Below are 25396 nucleotides of genomic sequence, written 5' to 3' on the forward strand. Positions count from 1 at the left end.
GTGACACTCCCAGACTGTGGGAGGCTGACAAGACAAGTGTTCTTCCACCAGGTCGGAGCTCCAGTGCAGAAGTTCACAGTGGTGATGGCTGCCATCCAGGAATGTGGATTTAAGCTTGTCCAACACCCACCTCGTTCACCTGATTTGGCACCTTCAAGATAAGGAAAGGGGGCCAGTGACGATGACACTGACATCATCACCACTTTAAGACACTGACTTCTACAAAGAAGGGGCCTGTGTATCAGAGCCGCTGCACAAATTGTGTAAATGTGGGAGGAGATTGCATGAGGATAATGATATGCTGACTCCCTCAGCTATAGGCCACAGACTATTTACACATATCCACCATGTTAAACTGCAAGAAAAGAGGCACTAAAGCACTATCCTTACATAAAGACAATGACATTTTATTTTCAAACATTTTTTCAGTTAGGATTTCCTACATTAGTTAATACTGTATGTATGCGGTGTTCAGCATTAACTTAGTGTTCAGCATTAAGTTTGTCTTTTGCATGTGTGGAAAACTGCATCAGATATTTAGATACAACTCGTTTGCATCTTTATTTTTATTATAGTATAACACTGACAAGGTTCCTGACAGTATTAAACAATATTCAACATTTTAACAGTATCTATTGCTGAGCTCTTTTGATTGTTCTTGAAATCTACTGTGCATGGGGTCAGTGTTTTCTGTCAACAGCCCTATTCACATGGAAGGCACAATGACAAGAATGTACAAAATACATACATAAAGCAAAGTGCTCGTAGTATCATCTACACAAATTGAATTATTCCATCTCTCTTTGATTCATTTTCTTGATTTATTTATGTCTGAATGTTTTCCTTCTTTCGTCTCCTTCATAAGTGTAACATTATCTGTCTCTGGATTGTACTGGTACACCTTACAGAGCTTCTTTTATCATTCCTTTTTTTCCCAACTTCTTAACAAACTGCTGTGTACTAGCACTGTTCACTGAGCCATTTGGACCACAACTGCCTTCCAGGCTCTGTCTTTGTCAAAATCCTGCAGCGTTCCATTGGATGACTGCTGCTGATGAAGTCAAACCACAAGAAAGAGGAGAGAGACAGACAGTAAAAAGGCAATGGAAACATTTTCAAAATATATCATTAAGTTTTAAGCTGTTAAGAATAACTGCTGAGAACATCTGAACAAAAATAAATGTCCTATTAACATATTCAGATGAGACAAGGAAAGAAAAATGCAGATTTTTCCATTTTGTACCACATCTCTTGGACCTTACCTCACAGTAATGTGTTGTGTTGTGTGTGCTGTCCTCACACTCTGGAGCCCCCATGCGGAGCCGACTCTTGTAGTTGGCACAGTGCACCACAGTGGCTGAAGTGAGAATTGCCTGCACCAGCAGCAGCACCATCAGAATCAACAGCAGGATGTCATATGATTGCTAGGACACACACACACACACACACACACGCACACACACACACACACACACACACACACACGTAAATGAAAATTCAACAGCTTATTCAAAAACTTGCTTGGAGCTACAACTGGAAAGGTCAGAAAATCTGCACATTGCACACAACTAATAGGTCTATACTTCATTAAGCTCACCTTGGCTGTAGGCACATCGTGCAGGAAAATTTCAATAAAGCTGATCACACTGCAAGAGAGGAAGCCGGAGGCTGCAAAGAGCAGGGGAGACGTCACGCTGCTGATGGCAATCAGTACCTCCACCTGAGGGATAGCAGGAAAAGAGAGAACAAAAAAGAACAAAAAAAGAGGAAGCATAAGGAGACACGTTAATCAGCCTAATTAAAGAAAAAATGTAAGATTCAAAATAATATTCAAAGATCAACCAAAATAGCTGCGATAATTGTTTTTATTTCTAGGTTAAAGTTAGAAGGCTAACAAACTAGCCTACATACAGTATAATTTCCTAATGCTCTTGTATACCATGTGGGCAAGTGTTTGACTGTAGCATGTGGTCTTCCCAAAGCCAAACGTGTTAAGACGAAGCAGTGGCATTGTCGAGGCAGAGTGGACGTCCTGATGTACATTTACATGAACTTTAGAGTAACTGGTCTAATTTGAGATCATCCAACAACCAAGCCATTCAGTGATCTGCTAGATGATCTACATGATCATGATGGTGAGGTATGCTGAGCTGAAAACAAACCTTTATTCATTCCATCCTATAACTTCAATGTCTGCTTCCTGGTGCAGTGGATTATAAAGTGTGAGTTAAATGTGGAATACATGTATACATACTGTATACTATACTCTACACTGATTAAATCACCCTGTGTGGCCTGTATTTAATGTACTAAACATTTACAATAGTGTAGCATTAATTAAATATGAATCTGTACTCACCAGACATTTGTTGGGGTACTCTGACACAACATGACTTGCAATAGCACTGGGAAAACACTACAAGAAATTATTATGCAAAGTCATGTTATCAATACTTTATTATTCTGAGCTGCCATGCATGTCAAATGGGATTCAAGCTTTGCGAAGTAAACTTACAGCCACAAGGATCCAGAAAAATGTGACAGACAAGTAGGGGCCTGGTAGCAAAGCATCCATATTAAGTGCGATGATGCCTCCAAATACAGCAGAGATTCCCACAATTACTTCAATGACCTATTAGAGACATTAATCAGTGAAAGAACCAGAAAAACAGAAACTGGTAACAACGGTATATACTTACAGAATATGCTTTGAGAAGTCGAGTGGGAAACACTGCAGGTTTAATAACCACAGGTCTGTCATATGCCCCTGACTGGACGATGGATGGAAAGATTGAGAGGGGTTAGGGTGAAAGAATGAAAGCTAAGAAGAGAGAAGGACCAGATAGGTGAACAAAGGCGATCAATCACTCAGTCACTGAGACACACACCTTTCTGTGGCAGCAGCAGTCCTCTGCAGAGCGGGCTGACAGGATGACAGTGCTGGCCATCAACACCTCCAGCAAGATCATCAAGATGAGGTTAAAGTTGATCTGAAAGCAAGAGAAATATTTTACTGTGAATTATTTTTTCCAAATTGGAGGATTGGCAGCTTTCATTACATATAACCTGTAGGGTGGATTTACATTGATGGCAGATGGGTTTAAGACGAGTTTACAACCAAACCAAACCAGGCAGGTGGTCGTCACGGCAAACGTTGACACGTAGACCACCTGGAAATCTGACACCTTAAAAAAAAACATAAGACTTTCATGAATGATCTGTGTAGATTATCAGTGAAAATTTCTTTTTATTTTGCCTATTGTTTACTCACTGCAACATGTCTGTTCTTAGCAATAGCAAGACTAGCTATAGCTGCAGGGACACCCTGTAAAGATCATCATCAGACTCTGTTAGAAATTAAAGTACACTCACACTGTGAAGGTGACTGTGATTACATGATAGTCACTTACAGAGCCTGCAGCACAGCGCAGGTAGTCCATGGCAACAGGAAACACATTTCCCAGGTACAGAGAGAAACCAGATGTGATGAGTAGACTGCCCTGTAGACACACACACACATGTACATACAGCCATGCGAGCACAGTTACACTCACAAAGGCTTTTAATAGTTAAAAAATCCTCCTCTCAAACACATGCCAATACACACATAAATCTCAAGATGCATAAGTTGGACATGCTCAGTCTAACAGACGCTAACACACCCCAATACAAACTGCTGACATTTGGAAAACTGACAGCCTATCGCATCCATCCGGGATGTTCTTCCCTTGGTTAAATGTGGAGGCAAAAAACAAAATTTGTTGTTGCCACTTCAAATTTTTTGATTGCGGTGCTCTTTTGTCAGAAAAAAAGAATCACCTCAACCTTTAAATTCAAGTGGACTAAATAGATAAATCTTGTCGTGTGCCTCCTTTGTTTGTCTCACCCCTATGAGGACACTGTAGAGCCAGGCCCTGTAGCTGAAGCAGGGGTGCTTTAGAGGCTCCGGCTGGGCCAGCTGCAGGTCACTGGCCCTCACGTCCACTGTGTAGCTGTCCCGCTCAGGCCTATCCCGCTCCCCCCTGTCTGGCATTCTCTCTGTTCCCCTGTCTCCCCGTCGTCCCAGAGTCCCGTTGCCTCTCTCCAGTGTGGGAATGTGGGTGTAAGTGAACTCCTCTCTGGCTGAAAGCTCCTCACGCTGCATCATTGTAACTTCAGGCGGAAATATAGACAGAGGGAATTTGTGCACTCTCTAGGAAAGAAAAAATAAATGACCCTTAACCTTTTTTCAAAATTCAATATTTCTAATCAAGAAACAGCCAATATCGCTATTTCAAAATAATGATGAGACTTGGAACACTCCAACATGGTAATTAAGAAGGAAAAATCAATAGAAAGTGCATTAAACAGAAAGAACATAGACGATTAGGCTGCAAATCATAGTCGTATTCACAAAAACAACCCCCTCCTTTTTGTCTGCTTAAGCTAAAAGAACGACTTATTCCAGCTTTTTCGTTCTCACCAGCTTTTTGTGCGTCCTCTACACTCACCTATTGTTGTGTCTCTTGCAGAATCTCCACAGTCACTCTCAAACAAATGTATCCTTCAACAAGTGCAATCAAGTTAGAGCATGATGTTTATCTGCAGCTCCCCATCTATTACACTCTCTTTCACCCCTGCTCCCCTCCCCTCTCTCACTCTCTCTCGCTCTCTCTCTCTCTCTCCCTTCAGTACACGACGTTTCTCAGAAACAGTTCTGAAAAGTTTTTTTTTGAGCTCTTCAAAGCGTGGAGCTAAAACACATGGCTCTTGTGCTGCCAGCCTGTTTTGTGCCAAAGGGAGAGCGCCTGTGCATGACAACAAGGGGAGGATGAAGGGGCTCGCACTGGGGGCAGAGTTAGTAGGGCAAACAACCTTTTTACCCTCCCATTTGCTCATGCACACACACTTGCACACCAACCCACTCACAGAACGTGAACAATAAGGCCTTCAGAATCAAGCTCATGACAACACACAAAGTTATGTGTTCGGACACTTTATAGCACTGATGATGATACAGTGTCAAACTGTTGTTGTTTGCATGTACACATGAATGTGTCCCCCATTGCCCCTCCCACCTCCCACCTCAAAGCTTCCCCTGGTGTTACTGATTTGCAGTTCAGAGCCCAGTAAATTAAGATGCCCAGCAGGGCTTTAGAAAAGAAGCAACAGAGACATTTCCATGGCTTAATCACATGGTCCCCTGTCGGACACAGCTAATCTGATGATAATGATAATTTCTGCTTCAAGCAAATCCCATTGGATGACGACATCCTGCAGGTGTGTGCCAGTTGTGTCTGTATATAAGCAGCTACATGTATGTGCACCTCAGGATTTCATTCAGTCTGTAACACTGTGAAGCATTCTCAGCTCAACATTGTTCCTGGGCGGTGGTAACCATGACGACTCCTTAACAACTGCTGTCACCCCGTCCCTTGCCATTCTAATGTCTCCGCCCAACACACACACACACACATGCTCACTCACACACGCTGCAAATACCATGCACATTCAAGTGTTTTCAAGTGTTTTCAACAGTTTCTGGACATTCATTGGACATTGAAAAGGATTTGATTGGATGGGACAGGGTTTAATATCTGAAAACATCAAATATATCATTAAAACATCATGGAGCCAAACAAATGCTGAGCATTGTGCTGCCCTGACATTTATGTCACACAGAGAACAATGAATATCAGCATCATGTTTGGCAAAAGTCTCAAACAAAGCAAATGACTTAATTTATTCAAAACAAACAGCAACTAATGGCAAGGGGGATCTGCAGGCAGTCGAAATGATGGAGTGTACGTCTGCAGGAATTCTCTTCAGCAGCATATTGACAACAGCGGCAGCGGAGTGCAGATTGACCGCATGCTGTCTTCACTACTCTGACTTTACACTCTTCTGCAAAAGAGTGGACTTAAAAATAACAAGGCGCTCTCTGTTCTGTGCACATCTTTCCACTTGTGTCTGAAGGTATACTTTAAGTCTGATTACATTTCTCCCCTCTGATTTGCATCTTCACTCCAGCTGTGACACCCACTTCACACCTCCAGGCACTGCTGCACATTGTTTCACTTCACATATTATTATCTAAAATAAACAGAATAACATAACATAAAGAATAAAGAATAAAAACATCCATCCATCCATCCATCCATCTTCCACCGCTTATCCGGGGCCGGGTCGCGGGGGCAGCAGTCTAAGCAGGGACACCCAGACCGGTACAGCGACCGCATTACACCGATCCGTCTGTCAATCTCCCGCTCCATTTTTCCCTCACTCGTGAACGAGACCCCGAGATACACAAACTCCTCCACTTGGGGCAGGAGCTCGCCTCCCACCCAGAGAGGACAAACTACCTTTTTCCGGTCGAGAACCATGGCCTCAGACTTGCAGGTGCTGATTCTCATCCCAGCCGCTTCACACTCGGCTGCAAACCGGCCCAGTGCACACTGGAGGTCCCGGCTCGATGAAGCCAACAGGACAACATCATCTGCAAAAAGCAGAGATGAAATCCTATGGTTCCCGAACCAGATCCCCTCCGGTCCCTCGCTGTGCCTAGAAATTCTGTCCATAAAAATTATGAACAGAACCGGTGACAAAGGGCAGCCCTGCCGGAGTCCAACATGCACTGGGAACAGGTCTGACTTACTGCCGGCAATGCGAACCAAACTCCTGCTCCGGCCATACAGGGACCTAACAGCCCTCAGCAGAGGGCCACGGACCCCATACTCCCAGAGCACCTCCCACAAGATGACGCGAGGGACACGGTCGAACGCCTTCTCCAAGTCCACAAAACACATGTGGACTGGTTGGGCGAACTCCCATGAACCCTCCAGCACCCTGCGGAGGGTATAGAGCTGGTCCAGCGTTCCGCGGCCAGGACGAAAACCACATTGCTCCTCCTTAATCCGAGGTTCGACTATAGGCCTAATTCTCCTCTCCAGTACCCTGGCGTAGACTTTCCCAGGGAGGCTGAGGAGTGTGATCCCCCTGTAGTTGGAGCACACCCTCCGGTCCCCCTTTTTAAAAAGAGGGACCACCACCCCGGCCAGTCCAGCGGCACTGCCCCCGATTGCCACGCGATGTTGCAGAGGCGTGTCAACCAAGACAGCCCCACAACATCCAGAGACTTAAGGTACCCAGGGCGAATCTCATCCACCCCCGGTGCCTTGCCGCCGGGGAGCTTTTTGACTACCTCGGCAACTTCAGCACAGGTGATGAACGAGTCCACCACTGAGTCATCAGCCTCCGCTTCCATAATGGAAGGCGTGTTGGTGGGATTGAGGAGACCCTCAAAGTACTCTTTCCACCGTCCAACCACCCCCTCAGTCGAGGTCAACAGCTCCCCACCTCCACTGATTACAGTGTTGGCAGAGTACTGCTTCCCCCTCCTGAGGCGTCGGACAGTTTGCCAGAATCTCTTTGAGGCTGACCAATAGTCCTCCTCCATGGCCTCCCCGAACTCCTCCCAGGCCCGAGTTTTGCCTCTACAACTGCCCTCGCTGCAGCACGCTTGGCCTGCCGATACCTATCAGCTGCTTCAGGGGTCCCACAAGCCAACCAGGCCCGATAGGACTCCTTCTTCAGCTTGACGGCATCCCTGACCTCCGGTGTCCACCACCGGGTCCGGGGATTGCCGCCACGACAGGCACCAGAGGCCTTGCGGCCGCAGCTTCAGGCAGCTGCATCGACAATGGAGGTGGAAAACATGGTCCACTCTGACTCAATGTCTCCAGCCTCCCTCGGAATCTGGGTGAAGCTCTCCCGGAGGTGGGAGTTGAAGATCTCCCTAGCGGAGGGTTCGGCCAAATGCTCCCAGCAGACCCGCACAGTACGTTTGGGCCTGCCGGGCCCATCCAGCCTCTTCCCCCGCCAACGGATCCAACTCACCACCAGGTAGTGATCAGTTGACAGCTCAGCCCCTCTCTTCACCCGAGTGTCCAAAACACAAGGTCGAAGGTCAGCTGACACGATTACAAAATCGATCATTGACCTCCGGCCTAGGGTGTCCTGGTGCCAGGTGCACCGATGGACAACCTTGTGCTCGAACATGGTGTTCGTTATGGACAAACCATGCCCAGCACAGAAGTCCAATAACAAAACACCACTCGGGTTCAGATCGGGGAGGCCGTTCCTCCCAATCACGCCTCTCCAGGTGTTACTGTCACTGCCCACGTGGGCGTTGAAGTCTCCCAGCAAGATGACAGAGTCCCCGGTTGGGGTGCCATCCAGCACCCCTCCCAGAGACTGTAAGAAGGTCAAGTACTCTACACTGCTGTTCGGCGCATACGCCGAAACCACAGTGAGAGACCTCTCCCCAACCCGAAGGCGCAGGGAGGCGACCCTCTCACATACTGGGGAAAACTCCAACACATGGCAGCTAAGCTGTGGGGCTATAAGCAAGCCCACACCAGCCCGCCGCCTCTCACCATGGGCAACTCCAGAATAGAAGAGAGTCCAACCCCTCTCAAGGAGTTGGGTTCCAGAACCCGAGCTGTGCGCGGAGGCGAGCCCGACTATATCTAGAGCTCGGCCTCCCGCACAAGCTCAGGCTCCTTCCCCCCCAGCGAGGTGACATTCCATGTCCCCAGAGCCAGTTTCTGTGTCAGTGATCAGGTCGCCGAGGCCCCCGCCTTCGACTGCCACCCAATCCACTCTGCACCGGCCCCTTACGGTTCCTCCCACCGGTGGTGGGCCCATGGGAGGTCGGCCCCACGTCGCTCCTTCGGGCTAAGCCCGGCCGGGCCCCGTGGGGCGCTCGCATTCGAGCCCCAACCCCGGGCCTGGCTCCAGGGTGGGGCCCCGGCTGCACCATACCGGGCGATGTCACAGTCCTTGAAGAATAAAAACATATTAAATATAACCAAAAGAATAAAAAATAGTTTATAGATTGCAAAAAAAAAACTATTATTTTCAATCAATTGACTTTTTATCTTTTTATTTATTTTTTTAGTTTAGCAACAAACAATAACCCACTCTCACGTGGAAAAGGATGGTATACTTCCTGACTCTTACTGGGTATGGTTATGAATTTTGTATGGATGGATGAAAGCAGATTGTGTGTTATATAAAATTTTCCATGTTGTCTTTAAATTCCAATTTTGTTTCGCTAACAGTTATTTAGACATCTTGGACAAGTTTTGCATACAGTATGTGTTAGCTGGGCCTTTTTGAGCGTGCTCCTGAGACACAGACATCTTCAACAAGTGTCCATTTCTCCCGATGGAGCTAACATTATAGACTCTGAGCTTTTAGTTTTGTTTGGATGCTACAGGGGCTTTAAGTACTTGCACGCAACTAAAAATTTAAAGTGGAAACAAGGAAGCCGATTTCGTTGGAACTGTTTGAAGAGCTTTAGCTATTGGATCGCAATGTATAGACAACAAACAATACATGTGTTATTTTCAGTGATGGAGTGTGCTTTGAATAATTTTTTTGATTTTTTAAATTGATTTCAGGCTATATATCAAACAGTGTGGTGCAGTTGGGTGCCACATTAAACCACCACCCAGCTGAGATCTAACCTTCTAGCATGGGAAAACAAAACACTAACAGGACAGCCTTCAACATTTTACAACAATCAGAATAATAAATGTCCACTTTGCAGGTTTTAAGTGTCAAAAACTGCACCAGATGAATTTAAGAAAAAATTTGTGGTGTTCTTTATATTAATTTTTATAGAGGAAAGATCAAGTCACACATTATACAAGTCATGTTGTTTCACAATCCCTGGAAAATGGTTGACAGCATCACATTCCAGGCCCGGAGGCTCTCGCACACACACACACACACAAAAATAATACCATTTGACCGCGACACACTTATAGTGAGCCATGCTGATGACAAAACTACTTCCAAGTGTGACCACGTCTCCTCAGTGTAATCTTCAAACAGGTCATACAAGAAAAACAAGTCATCCCTCTGACATGCAACATTTAAACATTTAAAAGATGAGCTTTTTAAGTTTTTACAGCAATATCCAACAGTAAGACACATGAGAAAACATCTGCGGATATATACATTAACTTACATTATCAATAGCTCTGTTTTTTTATCAACAATATTTACACTGTCAATTTTGGATGGAGGAAGGAAGTTCACCTTTACCACACATTTGCCCAAAGTCACAAACTTCAGTCAAATTATTACAGCTTGCAAGTTGTTTGGCTTTTAAACTAAGTGACTGCAAAATATACTATGTCATTTCTTTGTACAAGTCCAAGCAAATAATCACAGCATGAGGCAGCAACTCTTCCTCTGATGGCTTATCATGTGAGGTTGTGTATTGAGCTGTATTTTCAGACATTTTCCTTCGACTTCCTGTAGTCCCAAACTCATCCAGTCATAAAGGGACATTGTTACAGTAATATATGTTGTTGGCAAACTGTGGCATAATACAGCTATCACAGTCATGTTAGTAGACATTTATAAACAAGGCAGACATCTGTGCTAAGATTACAAGAAGCATATTAGCAACTGATGAGCTTCACAGAGACAAAGATAGAAGAATCCCCCTTTTCCTCGCAATGATCCGTGTGACTCAGATACATGTCAATACAGTGTTGTGTCGCTCATTTCCTGGATTCAGAGAGATCAGGATCTCAGACAATGGATCCCTTGGAGGAGGACAGGTGGATGGACTGGATACGGATGGCAAGAGTTTTCTCCAGGTCCTGCAGGATGTCGCAGCCGGGGCTTTCAGGAGCTGTGTCATAAAGCAGCTGTTTGAACGGCTCCAGCTCAATCAGGATTACCATGTTTTTCAGGAAGTAGCCCTCTATATAGGACGCAAGATCGGATGCATCAAGAAACTGTGAAGAAAAGGGGAAAATGATGAAAATTTAAAAATAACATAAAATCTTTCATTTTAAGTTTATTCTAATAACATAAGTTTATCTGTTGTTATATTATAAAAATATTTTTACATATATAATATTGATCTGCCTTTTCCTTCTAGTGTAGCAGTCCAGTGCTTTAATAGCACACAGAGGAATTTACTACAGTTACCCACACTGATGGACAGCATAAACAATTATCTTAAACTTTAAAATGCTGTGTGACGCACCTTATGTTGTAATGTGCAGTAGGACTACTGATCATACATTAATTCTACTCTATTTTGATTACCTTTGTGTGATTGTAAATCTCAACACAGGTTTCTGTGTTGATGTTCTTCGAGCAGATAATCTCACAGTGCCTCTGCAGCGCTTCCAGCTGAAAGAATTTAGCAGCCGACAGAAGCTGAAAGAAATTACAATCATTTTTTTTAATGCTGTGAGATATTTTGCTGATAAAAATTGATATACTGACACTAAGTCAATTTATGATAAGTGAAAGCCGCACTAATGATCGAACCTCCATAATGTCAGTGTTCCTGATGTGCAGAGCTTCTGTCCCCCCACAGTACAGATACTGCATCACCAGCTGGACAAAGAAAGGACACATATTACACAGCTCTCACAGAATACGGCATGCATTTTTAAATGGTTGGGGGTTTAAAGCATAAGTCATCACACTACCTGAAAGATGTGATATTTGACATTGCTGATTTCAATGCACGTGTTTTCACCACAAGGTCTGTTTGCTAGAAGAGTTTTAAACCTTGTAATAAAAAGTAGAGAGAATGAAAGATGTTAAAAAAATCGAAATGACAGCCTTAATCAGGAAAATAAACAATTTAAAAGTAAATGGGACAATACACAGCAGCAGGTCAGCAAAACAATCAGTGAAGTACTTTACATCATGGTAATGTGTTATTCTTAAAGTGAGCATTCGTGTATGTTATGTTATGTCTCTGAGGATATGTTGTCAACAGCATATTTGACAGATGTGTCCTTCATTTTTAGTCATTCTGTCATTTATTGTCACCAATGTCACATGACGTGGGAGTGAAAAGGATGTTGGGTTCCCAGAGGAAGGAAAAAACAAAGACCTCATAGTTCAGCATGATGACACATAGTACAACACTGACATCACGTCACTACAACACCTCATACAGCATGCTAAGGGATCGGTCATCGCTACAGTCAGGATCATAGATCCTATGCAATTTAAAGCTGATATTTTAGTACCTGTTGGATGCTGTGAAGAGCAGAACCTTGTGAGCGTAATAAGGTTTCCCCTCCACCAAAAAGGTGACATCAGACATGTCTTTATTGTTCAGGAAGTGAGGATCTGAAAGAAACATGGCCAGAAAAACTTGATGTTTTTCTGATTATGATAAAAAAAGCAAATAGGGTGTACAACTTAGCCTTACCACCCATCTAGACACATTTCAGCTACTTGTTGTTCTTTCTACAAGTTCTATTTCAGCTTCTGAACACTAGATGGAGTTCTGTGCAGTGGCACAGTATACAGTATTTACAAGTAGGAGCTGCATCATAAATATAGGAGGAGAACAGTGCTTCTGTGCTCCATTAATGTTGTATTTTTACATTGTTAAACTAAAATAAAAAAATAAAGAGGGTTGCTCACCCAGGCGTGATGACTGCTTCCTCTTGATCTCTGACAGTTTGGGGATGGGATAAGGACCATAACATTGGGTGAAAATTGCAGCCAGCTGCTGACTGATGACTTCATTCTGACAAAACAAGAGTAACAACAGAAGGTGAGGAGAGCTCACTCTGAAAGCTCGGCCATCATTCATTACATGTTATGCAAGTACAAACAATGCAAATTCAACCATCAGCAGTGAGGGAGGTTAATCTTCTGCAGCCGTACCAGACTCAGCATTCATTATATTTGCCGTCTGTCACATATTCATGGACATCTCACACCCCTGAAAGGCATCCACATGAATAACAGGGTTCATACAGGCTCAGTTTCTCTGAGATTATTGGAACAAGAAACACACTGGCAGGCAGAGCTAATGAAGGAGAGTGAGCTCTTCTTCTTACTCATATTCCCAACTTTACACTAATGTGTGCAGCACGTTACACTACTACAAGCCACACGTGTAGTCTTACTTAAGAATGATGGCCAACATTTACAGCCACCATTTGTAGCAATTCTTCTGCAAACAATAGAAAGAAACAGATAGAGAAAAACACTTTAGTGAAATACTAAACTCCTGAGTGAAGGTTTCAATGAACCGAGGCAGCAAGCTGTCCAGCAGGGTGAGAAGAAGAACGACCTGCACCTCTATGTCTCTGGTCAACATGATGGTTGAAACAGTGTCAACAGTCCCCTAAGGCCCTCAGAATGAGAAGGGTCAGTGGGCTTGGCCATAGATCAATAGAGACAAGGATTGCAACAACTGAAGAGTAGAATGGCCAGAGTGTATCAGTGATGCTGTGCATCATTCATAAAAGCAGCAAAACCCATTGTGCCAGCAGGGCAAGGAGACAAAGCAAACAGAGGTGCCAGCCAGGATGATGCTGTGCTGTGCTGCTTTAGATCTGATGCAGCCCATCAAGGGAATCACAAGCTTAAGTAATGAGACAGGGCTCTGATCTAATGAGCTGCAACAGAGAGGGACGGAGGCCTATCATAAATCATTATCATTTTAAGTAATTGAAATTGAGTAGGCCTTTGGGGCTCTGTCTGCCTCTGAAGCAGATGACCTGACTATGTTATGACAATCATCCACAGAAGAGTGGATGCCATCACTCAGTAAACAGTGCACATTAAAAAAGGGGGAATGGATGAAGATATAAATGGTTTAAAAAATGAGATCCACATGTCATTTCTTTTTTTACAGCTGTAATCGTGTACACAGTCACATCTGAAAAGAAATACCTTGCTGGCTCTGAGGATCTGGAACATGAGAGGCAAGCCATGCGTGATAAGCTCCTGTGTGTACTCCTCTTCCTCAATGCAGCTGAATTCCTTTAGAAGACCCTGGATTAGAGGTCTGCGGTGCTGATGGAAACATGTTCTCAGAGACTCCATCCAAGTGTGCAAAGTCCATGGGACGCCTGGGAAATAGTTCCAGAGATGTAAACACACATGAAGCATATAACACACGCATACACGCAAACAAGCACAGATAAGGTGGAAATGAGCGAAACCCACCGAGGCTTCGTATATCTATGGTGATGTCCACATGACCATGTTCGGAGCTGTGGTACATGGCTTCTTTCAGGGCTTTAAGTTTGGCCTTTCCAGTCCGGATCAGATCCATCTGAGACGAACTTCTACCTTCAAGTTCTGAACCCTCTGCCAGAATCTCCTCCAAAGACAAGACATCACCTTTGTCTGTCTCTGTGTGGGACAACAGCTTACGAAACACATTTCTACAAAAACAAGAGACAATGTTTAGCCATAAGCAAACAAAGCTCAAAGGGAACGTATCTGCAAATACATTTTACATAATTCCACAAAATTTGGATGAATACAGGAGACACATAGTAGGTATCTCATTAGCAGATGTCCAGTTAATTACATTTGATTGCTTTTTAAATGCCTTTTGGAGGGCACAGTAGGAAAGCTAATTATGCAAAACAAATCATACGCAAGAATTTGACATTCAAGAAATGTGTGCAGAGTTAATTTGTTCCATTTTAAAACCAAATAGAAAACTTTGAAGAGGAACAACAGCAGATTAGTCATGCAGTAAAAAAAAAGAATCAGCAGCTCAGGTGTTAATTTCATGGACATGCTCTTCTGAGTTTGTGTTTGTACATAAACATGATTATACACTGACTACACAGTGCATACTCAGCACACTTGTGTATTTTCGGTTTATTCACTTGTAAACGTAATAATTGCCCACACTGTAAATGTATGCATTACCTACCTGTGCCCATGAGCTGCTGCCAGGCTGTAAGAGTTCATGTCTCCCTGTGGTGCTGTAGAGATGCCGTTGCGATACATTGTTCCCACCATGGGGTCAGCCCCACGTTCCAGCAGCAGACTCACCAGCTCGAAGTTACCTGCACATGAAAAAACCATTGGGTGAGTTTATATGCACACAATTAGATTATACCAGAATAAGACAAAGAGATAAATGACAGTGAAGCACACATTTCATCATGTGTTCTGCTTTCATGCCTCTATTTGTCTGTATTTTTTAAGCCCTCAGGATAAATAAGCCTCTGATGTAGTAACTCAGCCAATGATCACGCTGACAGTCAGGTGCTGTTGTTTTCAGCTGGTTATACATGGCCAACTGTTTCTGCCAGCATGCTGCAGGAAAGTTGGATGGGACTCCTGGTGTGTTTGTGTACCTGCAGCAGCCGCCAGCTGCAGCGGGGTCTCTGTGTAGTTCTCCATCCCGTCCTGCAGGGATCCCTCCACGTTGGCTTTGGCGTCCAGCAACAGCTGCAGGTGGAGACGCAGGTGAACAGGATGGCACAGAGACAGGTAGAGAACAAGAGGAGGTAAAGGAGGAGTCAGGCTGGTAGATTTGAGCTTCTCTCATTTTATTTCTGTTTAAAATAATTGGAAATATTCTTATTTGCTCAGTTGGTGTGAGTCAGATTGATACTTTTAACACACAGCAGGCTTGTGTTTTAGCCACTGTGTACACTCTGGTCTATAGAAGTTTACAGGATAAAAAACAATGGGGAGATTTATGTAAGGACATACAACACTTTCATATGTTAATATATAACATGAAGATTGTGCATGAGGATTATTTTTTTTATGGAAATGCACTCTATGATATCTTTTAACTATTGTTTCCTTTATTTGACGTCCACAAAGACCAAACTGTGCCATCACATGGCTTAAACATTTTCCATTAGAATTTAATGATTCAAAATCCAATAGACAGATCACTTAAAGGCCAAAGTGAATTAGTTAAATGAGTTCAATAGCAATTAGACCGCTGTGTTTCCACTTTCCGCTCACTAAATGCAGTCTGATCCATTTGCTCACATTGACAGGAGGAATGTTCTGACTTTTCTGACTTTGGGAGTAAATGAACTATTTAAAGAAAAAACCCAATGTACATCACATAAATAGAATCTCTATTTAGAAAAGAAAAAGAAACAAAAGAAAGACAGGAGAAAACTCGTGGTGGAGAACACTTATCATCATCACTACCAGTGAGGAGCTTGGATCACAAAAAAAATATGACGATGATGACCAACCATGAGCTGAAGCACAACAAGAGGTCATGATGAGAGAGTCACAGGTGAGGAAGGACGTCACTACCTGCACCACAGGCACATGTCCATGTAACACAGCGAAAGTGAGGGGCGTCGCCTGCCGCGTTTCGGGAAAGACTGAGGGGTGCTTGTGCACTGAGTTTGGCACCTGGGGAAGGGATACAGGTAGGTGGGTTGGGTAGGTAGGAGGGACAAAGGTGAGGGAGAGAGATACGAAGCCATTAAAACTACTACTTGGTCTACAGAGCACAAGACAAGCAGCTGCAGGGACAAGAGAAGGGGGACAGGAAGCTTTACAGGAGGAGTAATTAACCAGGAACCCTGGGGCTGCAGAGGACATCCTGTCACCGTGTTCGCTTTCTAATGAACACGATGGATTGATCTGTCTAGTTAGGCCTTGTCCTAATTGTCTCACTCTGATCTTTTCAACCTCCACTGCAGGAATGTTTGAAAGGACTCTGACCTGGCTGCTATAAGGATTACCTTTCGGGTCAGGCACGTGAAAGCAGGACATACATGAGACACGGCCACATGAACAAAGCACTAAGACATGGATTTCTTTGGGAAGGAAGGCAGACAGAAAGACATGTGGATGAAATATTTGGTAACACATCACAGTATCATTTTGTTGTATGAATGGTATTAATATAATGGTGTTAAAAATAAAAACACATATATATTGTGTAGTGAATAAATGAAAAATAAGTCTAGGGCCAAGCAAACATAGTATACGTTGGAGGAGACGACAGACAGAGAGACTGAATAAAGGTGTCTGGGAATTTTTCAGATCCAGGCATGTTAATAGTCGACACCTCAGTCGGCAGCAAATGCTGATTAACGGGGATCAATACCACCCACTTGTCCACATCACCTCTAACATTATGTAGACTTCTCTATGGTTGAATTAGTAGTTACTGCAAAAAATCTTGGTATCAAGAGCTGACTATTCTATAATTATAGACAAATCTACACCAACAGAACACACAGATTGGACTTCACCACAGGCCCCTTTCAGCTTCATTCAATATGCCACCATTATTAGATTAGTTCTTTTTTTTGCGCTAACATTTAATTACCTGTATAAGCCCTATTATATTATTATACTATTATATCTGTACCTGTATTATGGAACAAAATGACACTGTCAAAATTATATTGCATTATAATGAGTCAATTTTTAGGCTGCTGAAAGAAGTATATTTACATAAAAGACATTTGTCTCTAACGAGCTTCAAATCCAGATGCATGAATGAATCTGTAAGTGGGCTGTTATACGAGTTGGTAGTGCTTTGTGCTTTGGCCAGTGGTCATGAATGCAGTGGGCTGCAAATCAACTCTGGCACGCACTGCAGCCAGAGTTGATGGGACATGATGGGACATGTTGTTGCTGAGTGAGTGACTAACAAAGATAAGGATCATGGGGCCTCAGCTGAACAGCCTCTACGATGTCCACGCACAGTCATCTCAATTCTCTGCAGACTCTGCGAGGAAGCTTTCAAGTCAGAAGATGTCTCTCTTTTTTCTTTTTTTTTACTGTGACTGAAAAAATATGACTCAGCAGTGTAAACTCTGTGTCACTTTTCACGCTCTAAATACTCAAATGAGTTTCATCGTACAGGAGGACAGTCAGTGCCTCATGATCCTCACCTCTTACACATTTAGCAGTGTGACACATGGGGCAGAACAAACGAGGAGATGAAGGACGACATGCTTGTTTTTCTCCATTGTAGTACCAAACAAAGAAAATTTTTTTTCTTTAAAAACGTATTGTTAAATAGTATTTTATCACCTGTCTTAAAACTCCTCTTATCAACCAGGATGCAGGAAATTAAACACAACTTCTAATAAAAACAAAATGTACTCGGTTTTTCTGACTTCTGCTAAAGCCACTATAGCCATTTTTTTTTATTACCTCGCTGTTGATATCTGCTCCTGCATCCAGCAGCATCTGCACCATGGCCTCGTCTCCACGGACACAAGCGTACATCAGCGGGGTCATCCCCTACAAGTACAGAGAACACAAGTGACTGAATGTTCAAAACACAATGTGTCATTTTTTTTTTCAAACTTGTATCCTTGAATTTTAAAAGCATAACATTCTGCTATTGATCAGGATACAAATCAATATGTCTTGTCTGGGACATCCGCAGCAGCTGCATGACAGAAATACACACACTGAAAGTTTCTGCTTAGATCAGCCTCAAACTAAATGTTGATTTTCCCATGGAAAATTGTTGAGTTACACTTTCAGCAAACCTCTGATGATTTACTGTACTGGAGGTGGTAGTCAAGATTTAATGTGGAGCTTCTTGGCAGGAAAGCTGCAGGAAAAATATGTCAGAATGAGATTTAATATGTATGGCTGCCTTTTTGCTCACCTAGCTCAGAGGTGAAGGAGTTTAGCATGCCAACAAAAGATACTCTTCCACCGGCTGTTTGTGTGTGTGTTTGCATTCATCATGACGTGAGTGTAAGTGTGCCTGCATATGCATTATTTAATATGTTGACTGAGTCTCTAACCTGCTCACTCATGCTGTTGATACCATCCGGCCCTAGCAGGTTTACAGCCTGCTTTACAAGGTCTGTACGTCCGCAGCTGAGCATACGGAAGCCCAAGTCCTGCAGGAACTTCGCCTCAGTGGAGGCAGCATCCAGTTTCCTCGAGGCACAGAAGCAGTCATCCGTTCTGAAGGGCAAAGCACACAAAGTGATTCACAGTGAATGCTGACTATTATGACTGCTTGCAGTGCGCCATATTTTCCCCAAAAAGCACCTGACAAGCATTATTTTCTAACACAACAGTGATGGAGGAGGTGTGCCTGAGAAATATGCATATCTTTACTTGTGTAAGTGATGTGCGTGTTTGTTTTTGCTGCTTGGAGGCATGTGTGCACTGCTCACAGCCGTACCGGAGCTGGCGCGGCTCACAGTCCACTCCGGGCAGCAGCAGCCTGGCCGCCTGCCGAACATCATCGCTGTCCACAGTGAAGCTGCGTCTGTGTTCGGTGTGTACCGCGGCCACGCGCACCCACTCCATCAGAGGCGGCAGCATCATGAACGGCCTGTAGGGGGAGAGAGAGGCACATGTTTCAGAACTCACAGACACACACAGACACACACATACACTGAACTTCAGTAGGTTACTTAATGTGCCCAGGCACTTGCAAGAAAAATCCACAGAATACAGAATTTGCATGTGTTATTTTGGAGATATTACCCAGTAAGGCTCATGTTTGAGAACAGGATGAAGTCTAGTTTAGAAACTGAAATCAAAAGGCTTGTATGCCAGACCCAGTCTTTACCAGAGTCACTGTAACACAGATATACCCCTTACTATAGTTTATAGACCATAAATAAATGTAGAAAAAGCTCTCTGTGCTTATAAACCAGTCACATCTGCTCTGAGAACTAAAGCCTGTCAGAGTGATGTTATAACACTTTATAATACTGTGCTGGTCATATTCACTTCATAAGGCTCCATAAACCCCTGCAGCATAGCATACTATACATCATAATGCATAATGCATGAGTTTCTATATGCCTGAAAATGCATTGTGATGTTATACCAGCTGTACCATGACAACACTTTCAGGGTCAAGTATTGCATTCACCTTGCTTTTAATGGGTTTTACATAACACATTATAGGTTTGACTAACTGCACGCTAAAATACACTATTTGTGAAAACTCACTTTTAAGGTAAAATTATTGGTTATTATATTCGAACTGTACAGCACTGCAGCACTCAGTCAGAAGCAAGAAGCACCCATCAGACAGCTTTCACTGAAAAGCTTAAGAGTCCGTGTTAGACATTTAAAGCTAAACCGGAGTTGCACAGAGGAAACAGAACCCTCTGAGTCTGGGCTGGATTACCAACTGGGAAATGTGACTAAAAGACCAGAGGCCTCAGCCCCCACCCAGAGGCTACTGTAAAAGTTTATTCCCTATGATGATGGCCTACATAGACAGAGCAAATTAGTAAGAAATCAATTAATCAACTCAAGCTGTCTCTTTGGTAACAGAATGTCACTGCAGAATGTCAAGGAAAGAAAAAATGTCCAAATTTCGATGTAATTAGATTAGATTTTATATGCATATTGAAATATTTGGCATTAAAAAATAGTTCCAGATCTCAGTAATGAGCAATGAGCCTAATATTTTCTATGGTGATTTTAAGAAAATGTCACTTATTATTCATGATCACTTGCAGTCAACAGGCCTGCTGTCTGACAAATTCTATGTTTAGGTTCAGAATTTTCTATTTTTTCCTATCATGTAATAAACACACCTCATTGTAAACCTTGTGGGTCGCTTATCAGTTTATATAATATCAGTAATGGTGAGAAATTCATATCATTACTTCCTGAAACTCCATTTTCTCTGCAAATTTAACAAATTAGAAATACTTCTCCTCCGGGCCTCCTCTGCTTTTTCCTCACTTATCCTGCGTCAGTGTTTACTGCAGCGGCATGGAATCCATATGCATGAAGATACATATGCATGATGTTGCATTCTGACCTTTGTTACTGTATACTGACAGCACGTTATAGATGCACTTACACCCCAATAAAAACAATGAGCTGTCATCAATACATTATTCAAAACATGCAGACCCTTTTCCTATGATATGATGATACCAACGCCTGGTGTATCATGCATGCATATATATGCACAGCCTTTCATATTCTTAAACTTGCCGATTTAAATAGAATGTGTCAAATCTGACCATTATTATTTATAGAAAGAATCGTCTTTAATCACGTTGTTCGGTTTCATCTCGCTGCTGAATAAAGAAGCTGCTCATGTGTTTTGTATGAGCTGTCACATACATATGCAGCATGGTGATGTGACATCTTCTGGGATTTACTGATTAACACTGTTGTTTCACAAATGACGTCTTAATATCTGGTCTGTCCTTGAAACATGCTCGACTCACATATGTCGCTCTTTTTAAGTTGGCCACTAATCTACTCTGGGCTAATGGGAGTGTCTTGATAAGCTAAGAAACACTTTGGCTTTACTCACTTCAAAGGGGCCTGACCTACAGCCAGATGATATAAAGCAGTGCACAACACCTAATCAAGAGGCGGGGAGCATACAAATGGTGATACATTCCTTCACAGACCCGATGGAAACTTTAGTTCATGAGCAGTTCAAGGTCTGGCTGTTTCCATGCAATGCTCTTTCATGCACAGCAATAAAAATGGAGACATTCCCAAAGGAAACTGTTGCAGTTATAGGGATTTCCCAGAATTCAGCACTGGCATCAATGTGATGTTGGGGACAAAAATCTGAGTTAAAGCAGAGGTGGACACCTGGGACAAACATTAGCTGATAAATTGTTCCGCTAAAGGTGATAAAATCTGGAGGCCCAGAGGAGGACTGTTCAGTCTCTACTGTCAGCCCATTCTCCAAGCAATGCTGCAAGCTGACCCGGGTTTCCAAGTGTGGGAAATACAGTGGGTATATAAAAAAAGAAAAGAAACAGTTCATAAAATCTGCAGGAAAACAGCTTAATGAAGAGAAATGGCAAATAATGTGAGAACTGTTCCATGCTTTACTGAATAGTCCAAAACCTACAGGGTGAAGGATCGAGGGAATTAACATCATGGAAACATGGTCTAATCCTGATGTCACTCAGGCACAAGTCACCAGCAGAGTCCTACAGCTCCCGCCTGATATTGTCCCACTACGTCAGTGCTGGTAATTATCAATACTGACGTGTCCATGCACGACTGCTCCAGCAGCCCCTTCCTGCCACTGCTTAGGTCACCCAAAGGGCTCACTGAGTTAGCCAACACAATTCCCTTATATAAAACTGTGCTTTGCTTCCAGAGGAAAACATCTGGTGCACCATACGAGAGAAGAACAGTCTGCAGAGGTTGCAGCAGAATGCAGAGCATCAGCACTGGACCGTGTCTGTAAAGCCGAGGTGAAAATGAGCACAGATGCAGGAGTGTAATTTGTGTCTCACTGTGCACCCATAGTGTTTCTTTAATAGTGTCTCAGTGAACATTAACAATGCAATAAAAATGCAATATATTTGCTGCATAGTACAAAATGAGGTGAAAGGGTCTGATAGATTAATCAATACTAGACACTTCTATTTCTTTTCCTTGTTCTGCTTTTGACAGCTCAATTATGATGCCAGTAGACACAATAAGTAACCATTTTCACCAGAACAACAAACCTTTCAAGTTTTTTATTATATAGTAAAAAACAGATATCTCTGTTCTATTGCAAATAGTTTTAGATGTGCTGCTGATGCAAAATCAGATTATGTTGCTCAGGTTGACTGTGGATACAGTCACACAGGAGGCTTTCTTGGTCAGTACCTATGAAGAGTGGACCAAGGAAGGACAACAAAGAAGCAGGCAGTGCTCACTGATGCACATGGCTACTGAACGCTCTAACTGAAAAGTTACTACAGCTGCAGACTAGTCAGGCTTAACATGTGGTCACAATGATGTCTAAACACCTGAAGTGCATGAAGGCTGGTGTTGTAAAATGACATTATTTCTATTTCCACAAAGGTTTTTTTAAGCAAGTTAAATTTTCAAAGAAACCCAGATGATAGTTTAAAGAAACATGAGGATAGTTTGCTATTGATGGCATAAATGGTGATTACATTTTTATTTGCTCTTTCTTACAGTTTTAAACAAATTAGCTGTAAATATATTATTGATTTTTTTCTTTCTCTTTGAAATAGAGTCTTTTGGATGTCACTTTTTTCCACAAATGTGACTCCACAGGGAGAAATTGTCAGGAACTGTTGTCAGTTTTTTTTCAGTTTCGGTTCGTGGCTGTTTTAGCCTTTGGATCCAGATCCAATACTTGTTAGCAGGATCAGTTTATTGTTGGTTTTAGCTTTTTTTTTTTTATAGGACTTAGAGACATAAATATAGAACATGACCATGACATGACTGATCTGAGTTTCTCATGTGTTTGTTTCTTACCTCTCTGTTTGTAAGGTAACCTTGGAGGGCTCAACATTGGGGTTCTCCCACTCCATCTGATGGCAGTGCATGAAGTAACACAGTGTGTAGATGGCTTCGGGTGCCCAGTGAATCATGTTGCTCTTCTGGTGGATCGGCGTTCCGTTGTTGTGGTTTTTCATGTACAATGGCTGTAAATGGTGCATAGCCCGGGACACTAGGTCACCTATAACAAACACACACAGAGACAGTGAGAAAGAAATTCACAGACACACCCAGTAGACAAGGGAGAAAATGAATAAGACAGGAATATTCTGAGCACACGGCCTTTAAAAAGACATCGGGGAATCATCCTTGTTCCTTCCAGCCCCCTTAGAGCGCGCTCTGTCAGGGGAAATCGAGAGTTTTCACGCACAACAGTCAGGAAAAAGACAGGGGTTCATCCCAGTAATTTCTGTGCAGCTCACAATGGAACGCAACGGAACATCGCCCAGGACTGCACTGGGTGGAGAATGAATATTTATGGATAAACATTAGCTACTTCAAGCTATTTCCTCTGCATAATTTGCAAGTACTTTAAGGTCATCCAGTTGGGTTTCAAAAATCAAAGCTCAAGAAGACTCTGCTAATAAAAATTTGAATATTCTCTAGGCATTTTTTTAAGTAAACAGTTCTTGGAATAGCCTTTTAGTGCTGTTCACCAAAAACCAATTGAAAGTTTCTTTCACAGACATCCTGTTTCTGTCATGAAAACATTATTACTGTGGCACCTTTGTTATTGAGTATGCTTACCCAGAATTATTACTGTGAGAACTCAAATCCCATTTCACTGAATGCTGTCAGGTTGCTTCTCCTCCTGTCTGGAGTGACTGCACTATGAAAAAATGTAATAAAATTTTTCAAGCTGGGGTCAATATATAGATATAAAAAAGGAAACACTTGGTAACATATTGTTCTGGTCAGTCTGATACTATTCAAGGCAAAAAAAGTGTTACAGCATGACTTTCATAAATGGTCTATACTGTATTGTGTGCCTATACACACAATACAGAGCGGGAACAAACAGTCATTCCCATGGACAAAAGGGTTTGTTTAGCATCAAAATTGCTCTATTTGGTGCTTGCCAAGATTCCATTTAGCCTTGACAATGTGAGAGGAGAGTGTGAAAAGGATGCCTGAATGAGGGAAGAGCATTCATGCAATAAAACAGTCAATCTCCCCAAACCGTCCTTTGGGAAGAGGGGGGTGCTGTGCTGATAGAAGAATGCGCCGGACATGGTCTTGTGATGCAATGAGGAGGATATGTTATGACAGAGATGACCACCTCCTGTGTGAATTTAAAATAAAGGTCTTGTCTCTGTTACTTCCTGCTTCGTCTTTCTCTTAATTGCACCAACGGCAATAGAGATAAGCTTGTAACAGTGCCCTGTGAAGCTCAGTAAGGGGAGCTGAGGTGGTCAGTGACAGCCAGCTCTCATGTCTTATTTATGCTGGTCTGTGACATTTCCTGCTCTGGCAGAAGCAGGCTGAGAAAGTAGATTATTTCTAACACAGCAGTGCAACAGCAGTGGAGCACCAGAAGCTTAGCATGAGATTAGCGCACCTCTTCAGCAGGTACGCACAGAAAGAAGTGCTGAAAAAGGATTAACCCGTAGTTTTCGGTGGCCACATACAGAGTTATAAGGTTACAAGACATGATGTCATTTAATAAGCTAAAGTGCCAATAGCCCTTTTCATTAGAGGATTCAAAGCTAAAATCAATACCTCATCTGGGGAACGTAATTCTTTATGCTAACAAGAAAAAGGAGAGGTAGAGGATAAGCATACATCAGATCCTGCTCTTCAGGTATTTTACTGATCACATTGTTTTGCCAGTAAGGCTTTGATTTAAAATAATTTTCATGAGAGGTGGCACCTTAAAGGTCACTGCCAATGCAGCACCCAAAACTGCTCATTACTTCAGAGAGTGTGAAGGCTGCTTAATGTATAATAGTGAGGGCGAGATCATATAGTCATCCCTGATGGAACAATTGTAGTTGATGCTGCATTGTGCAGCTGCCATCATCATCACAGAGTTTCAATTACTTACTGCCATGCAGCCGTGATTGCATTTAATGGTCGCCTGTGGCTATTCTGACTCAATAAGATGCTAAGCTATTCGTCCTGCAGTTGGTTTTGCCCATCTGAAAACAACCAGAGCTTTTAGCTGCATATCACATAAGAAGGCAAGGTTTTGGGTGGGGGTGTGGGGGTGTGGTTCTCTAGAGTCTCTATTAGAGAAAGAAACTCTAACTCAGAGTGTGATATTATGCGCCTTTACACTCCAGAATACAAAGCATTCTTGTGGGAATGGTTCAATTATATTGTGTGATGCTTCATATGTATTGAAGCAGCATCTTTATGCAGTATTATTATTATTTTGGTA

General features: G+C 42.8%; 2 protein-coding genes across 4 annotated transcripts in view; both read right to left on the reverse strand.

Annotated features, from left to right (window-relative positions):
* Positions 1–386: 386 nt before the first annotated feature.
* Positions 387–4614, reverse strand: mlc1 (modulator of VRAC current 1). Of its 3 annotated transcripts, none has more exons than XM_028408101.1 (12): positions 4491–4614; positions 3887–4192; positions 3411–3500; positions 3272–3325; positions 3084–3185; positions 2889–2990; positions 2700–2771; positions 2516–2632; positions 2360–2416; positions 1598–1720; positions 1263–1373; positions 387–1051 (listed from the first exon to the last, which is right to left on the reverse strand). In XM_028408101.1, exons 2-12 carry the CDS (start codon positions 4145–4147, stop codon positions 971–973), a joined length of 1170 nt encoding a protein of 389 aa, XP_028263902.1. In that variant the 5' UTR covers positions 4148–4192; positions 4491–4614; the 3' UTR covers positions 387–970. The 3 variants fall into 3 exon arrangements, with proteins under 3 accessions (XP_028263902.1, XP_028263901.1, XP_028263900.1); XM_028408100.1 differs by having other exon boundaries at positions 387–1048; positions 1263–1424; XM_028408099.1 differs by having other exon boundaries at positions 1263–1424.
* A 5038-nt stretch (positions 4615–9652) lies between these two features.
* btbd11b (BTB (POZ) domain containing 11b) overlaps positions 9653–25396 on the reverse strand; it is a 58143-nt gene continuing 42399 nt past the window's right edge. Inside the window, exons 3-17 of the mRNA XM_028407563.1 lie at positions 22993–23197; positions 18947–19099; positions 18558–18723; positions 17950–18039; positions 16084–16185; positions 15153–15246; positions 14723–14858; positions 13999–14219; positions 13723–13901; positions 12460–12565; positions 12057–12159; positions 11505–11586; positions 11341–11409; positions 11113–11226; positions 9653–10796 (exon numbers count right to left, since the gene is read on the reverse strand). Coding sequence (XP_028263364.1) covers positions 10587–10796; positions 11113–11226; positions 11341–11409; positions 11505–11586; positions 12057–12159; positions 12460–12565; positions 13723–13901; positions 13999–14219; positions 14723–14858; positions 15153–15246; positions 16084–16185; positions 17950–18039; positions 18558–18723; positions 18947–19099; positions 22993–23197 — 2030 coding nt within the window. The 3' untranslated portion in view covers positions 9653–10586. The remainder of the gene's footprint in view (positions 10797–11112; positions 11227–11340; positions 11410–11504; positions 11587–12056; positions 12160–12459; positions 12566–13722; positions 13902–13998; positions 14220–14722; positions 14859–15152; positions 15247–16083; positions 16186–17949; positions 18040–18557; positions 18724–18946; positions 19100–22992; positions 23198–25396) is intronic.

Source organism: Parambassis ranga, chromosome 6, assembly GCF_900634625.1.
Source record: "Parambassis ranga chromosome 6, fParRan2.1, whole genome shotgun sequence".
Lineage (NCBI taxonomy): Eukaryota > Metazoa > Chordata > Actinopteri > Ambassidae > Parambassis > Parambassis ranga.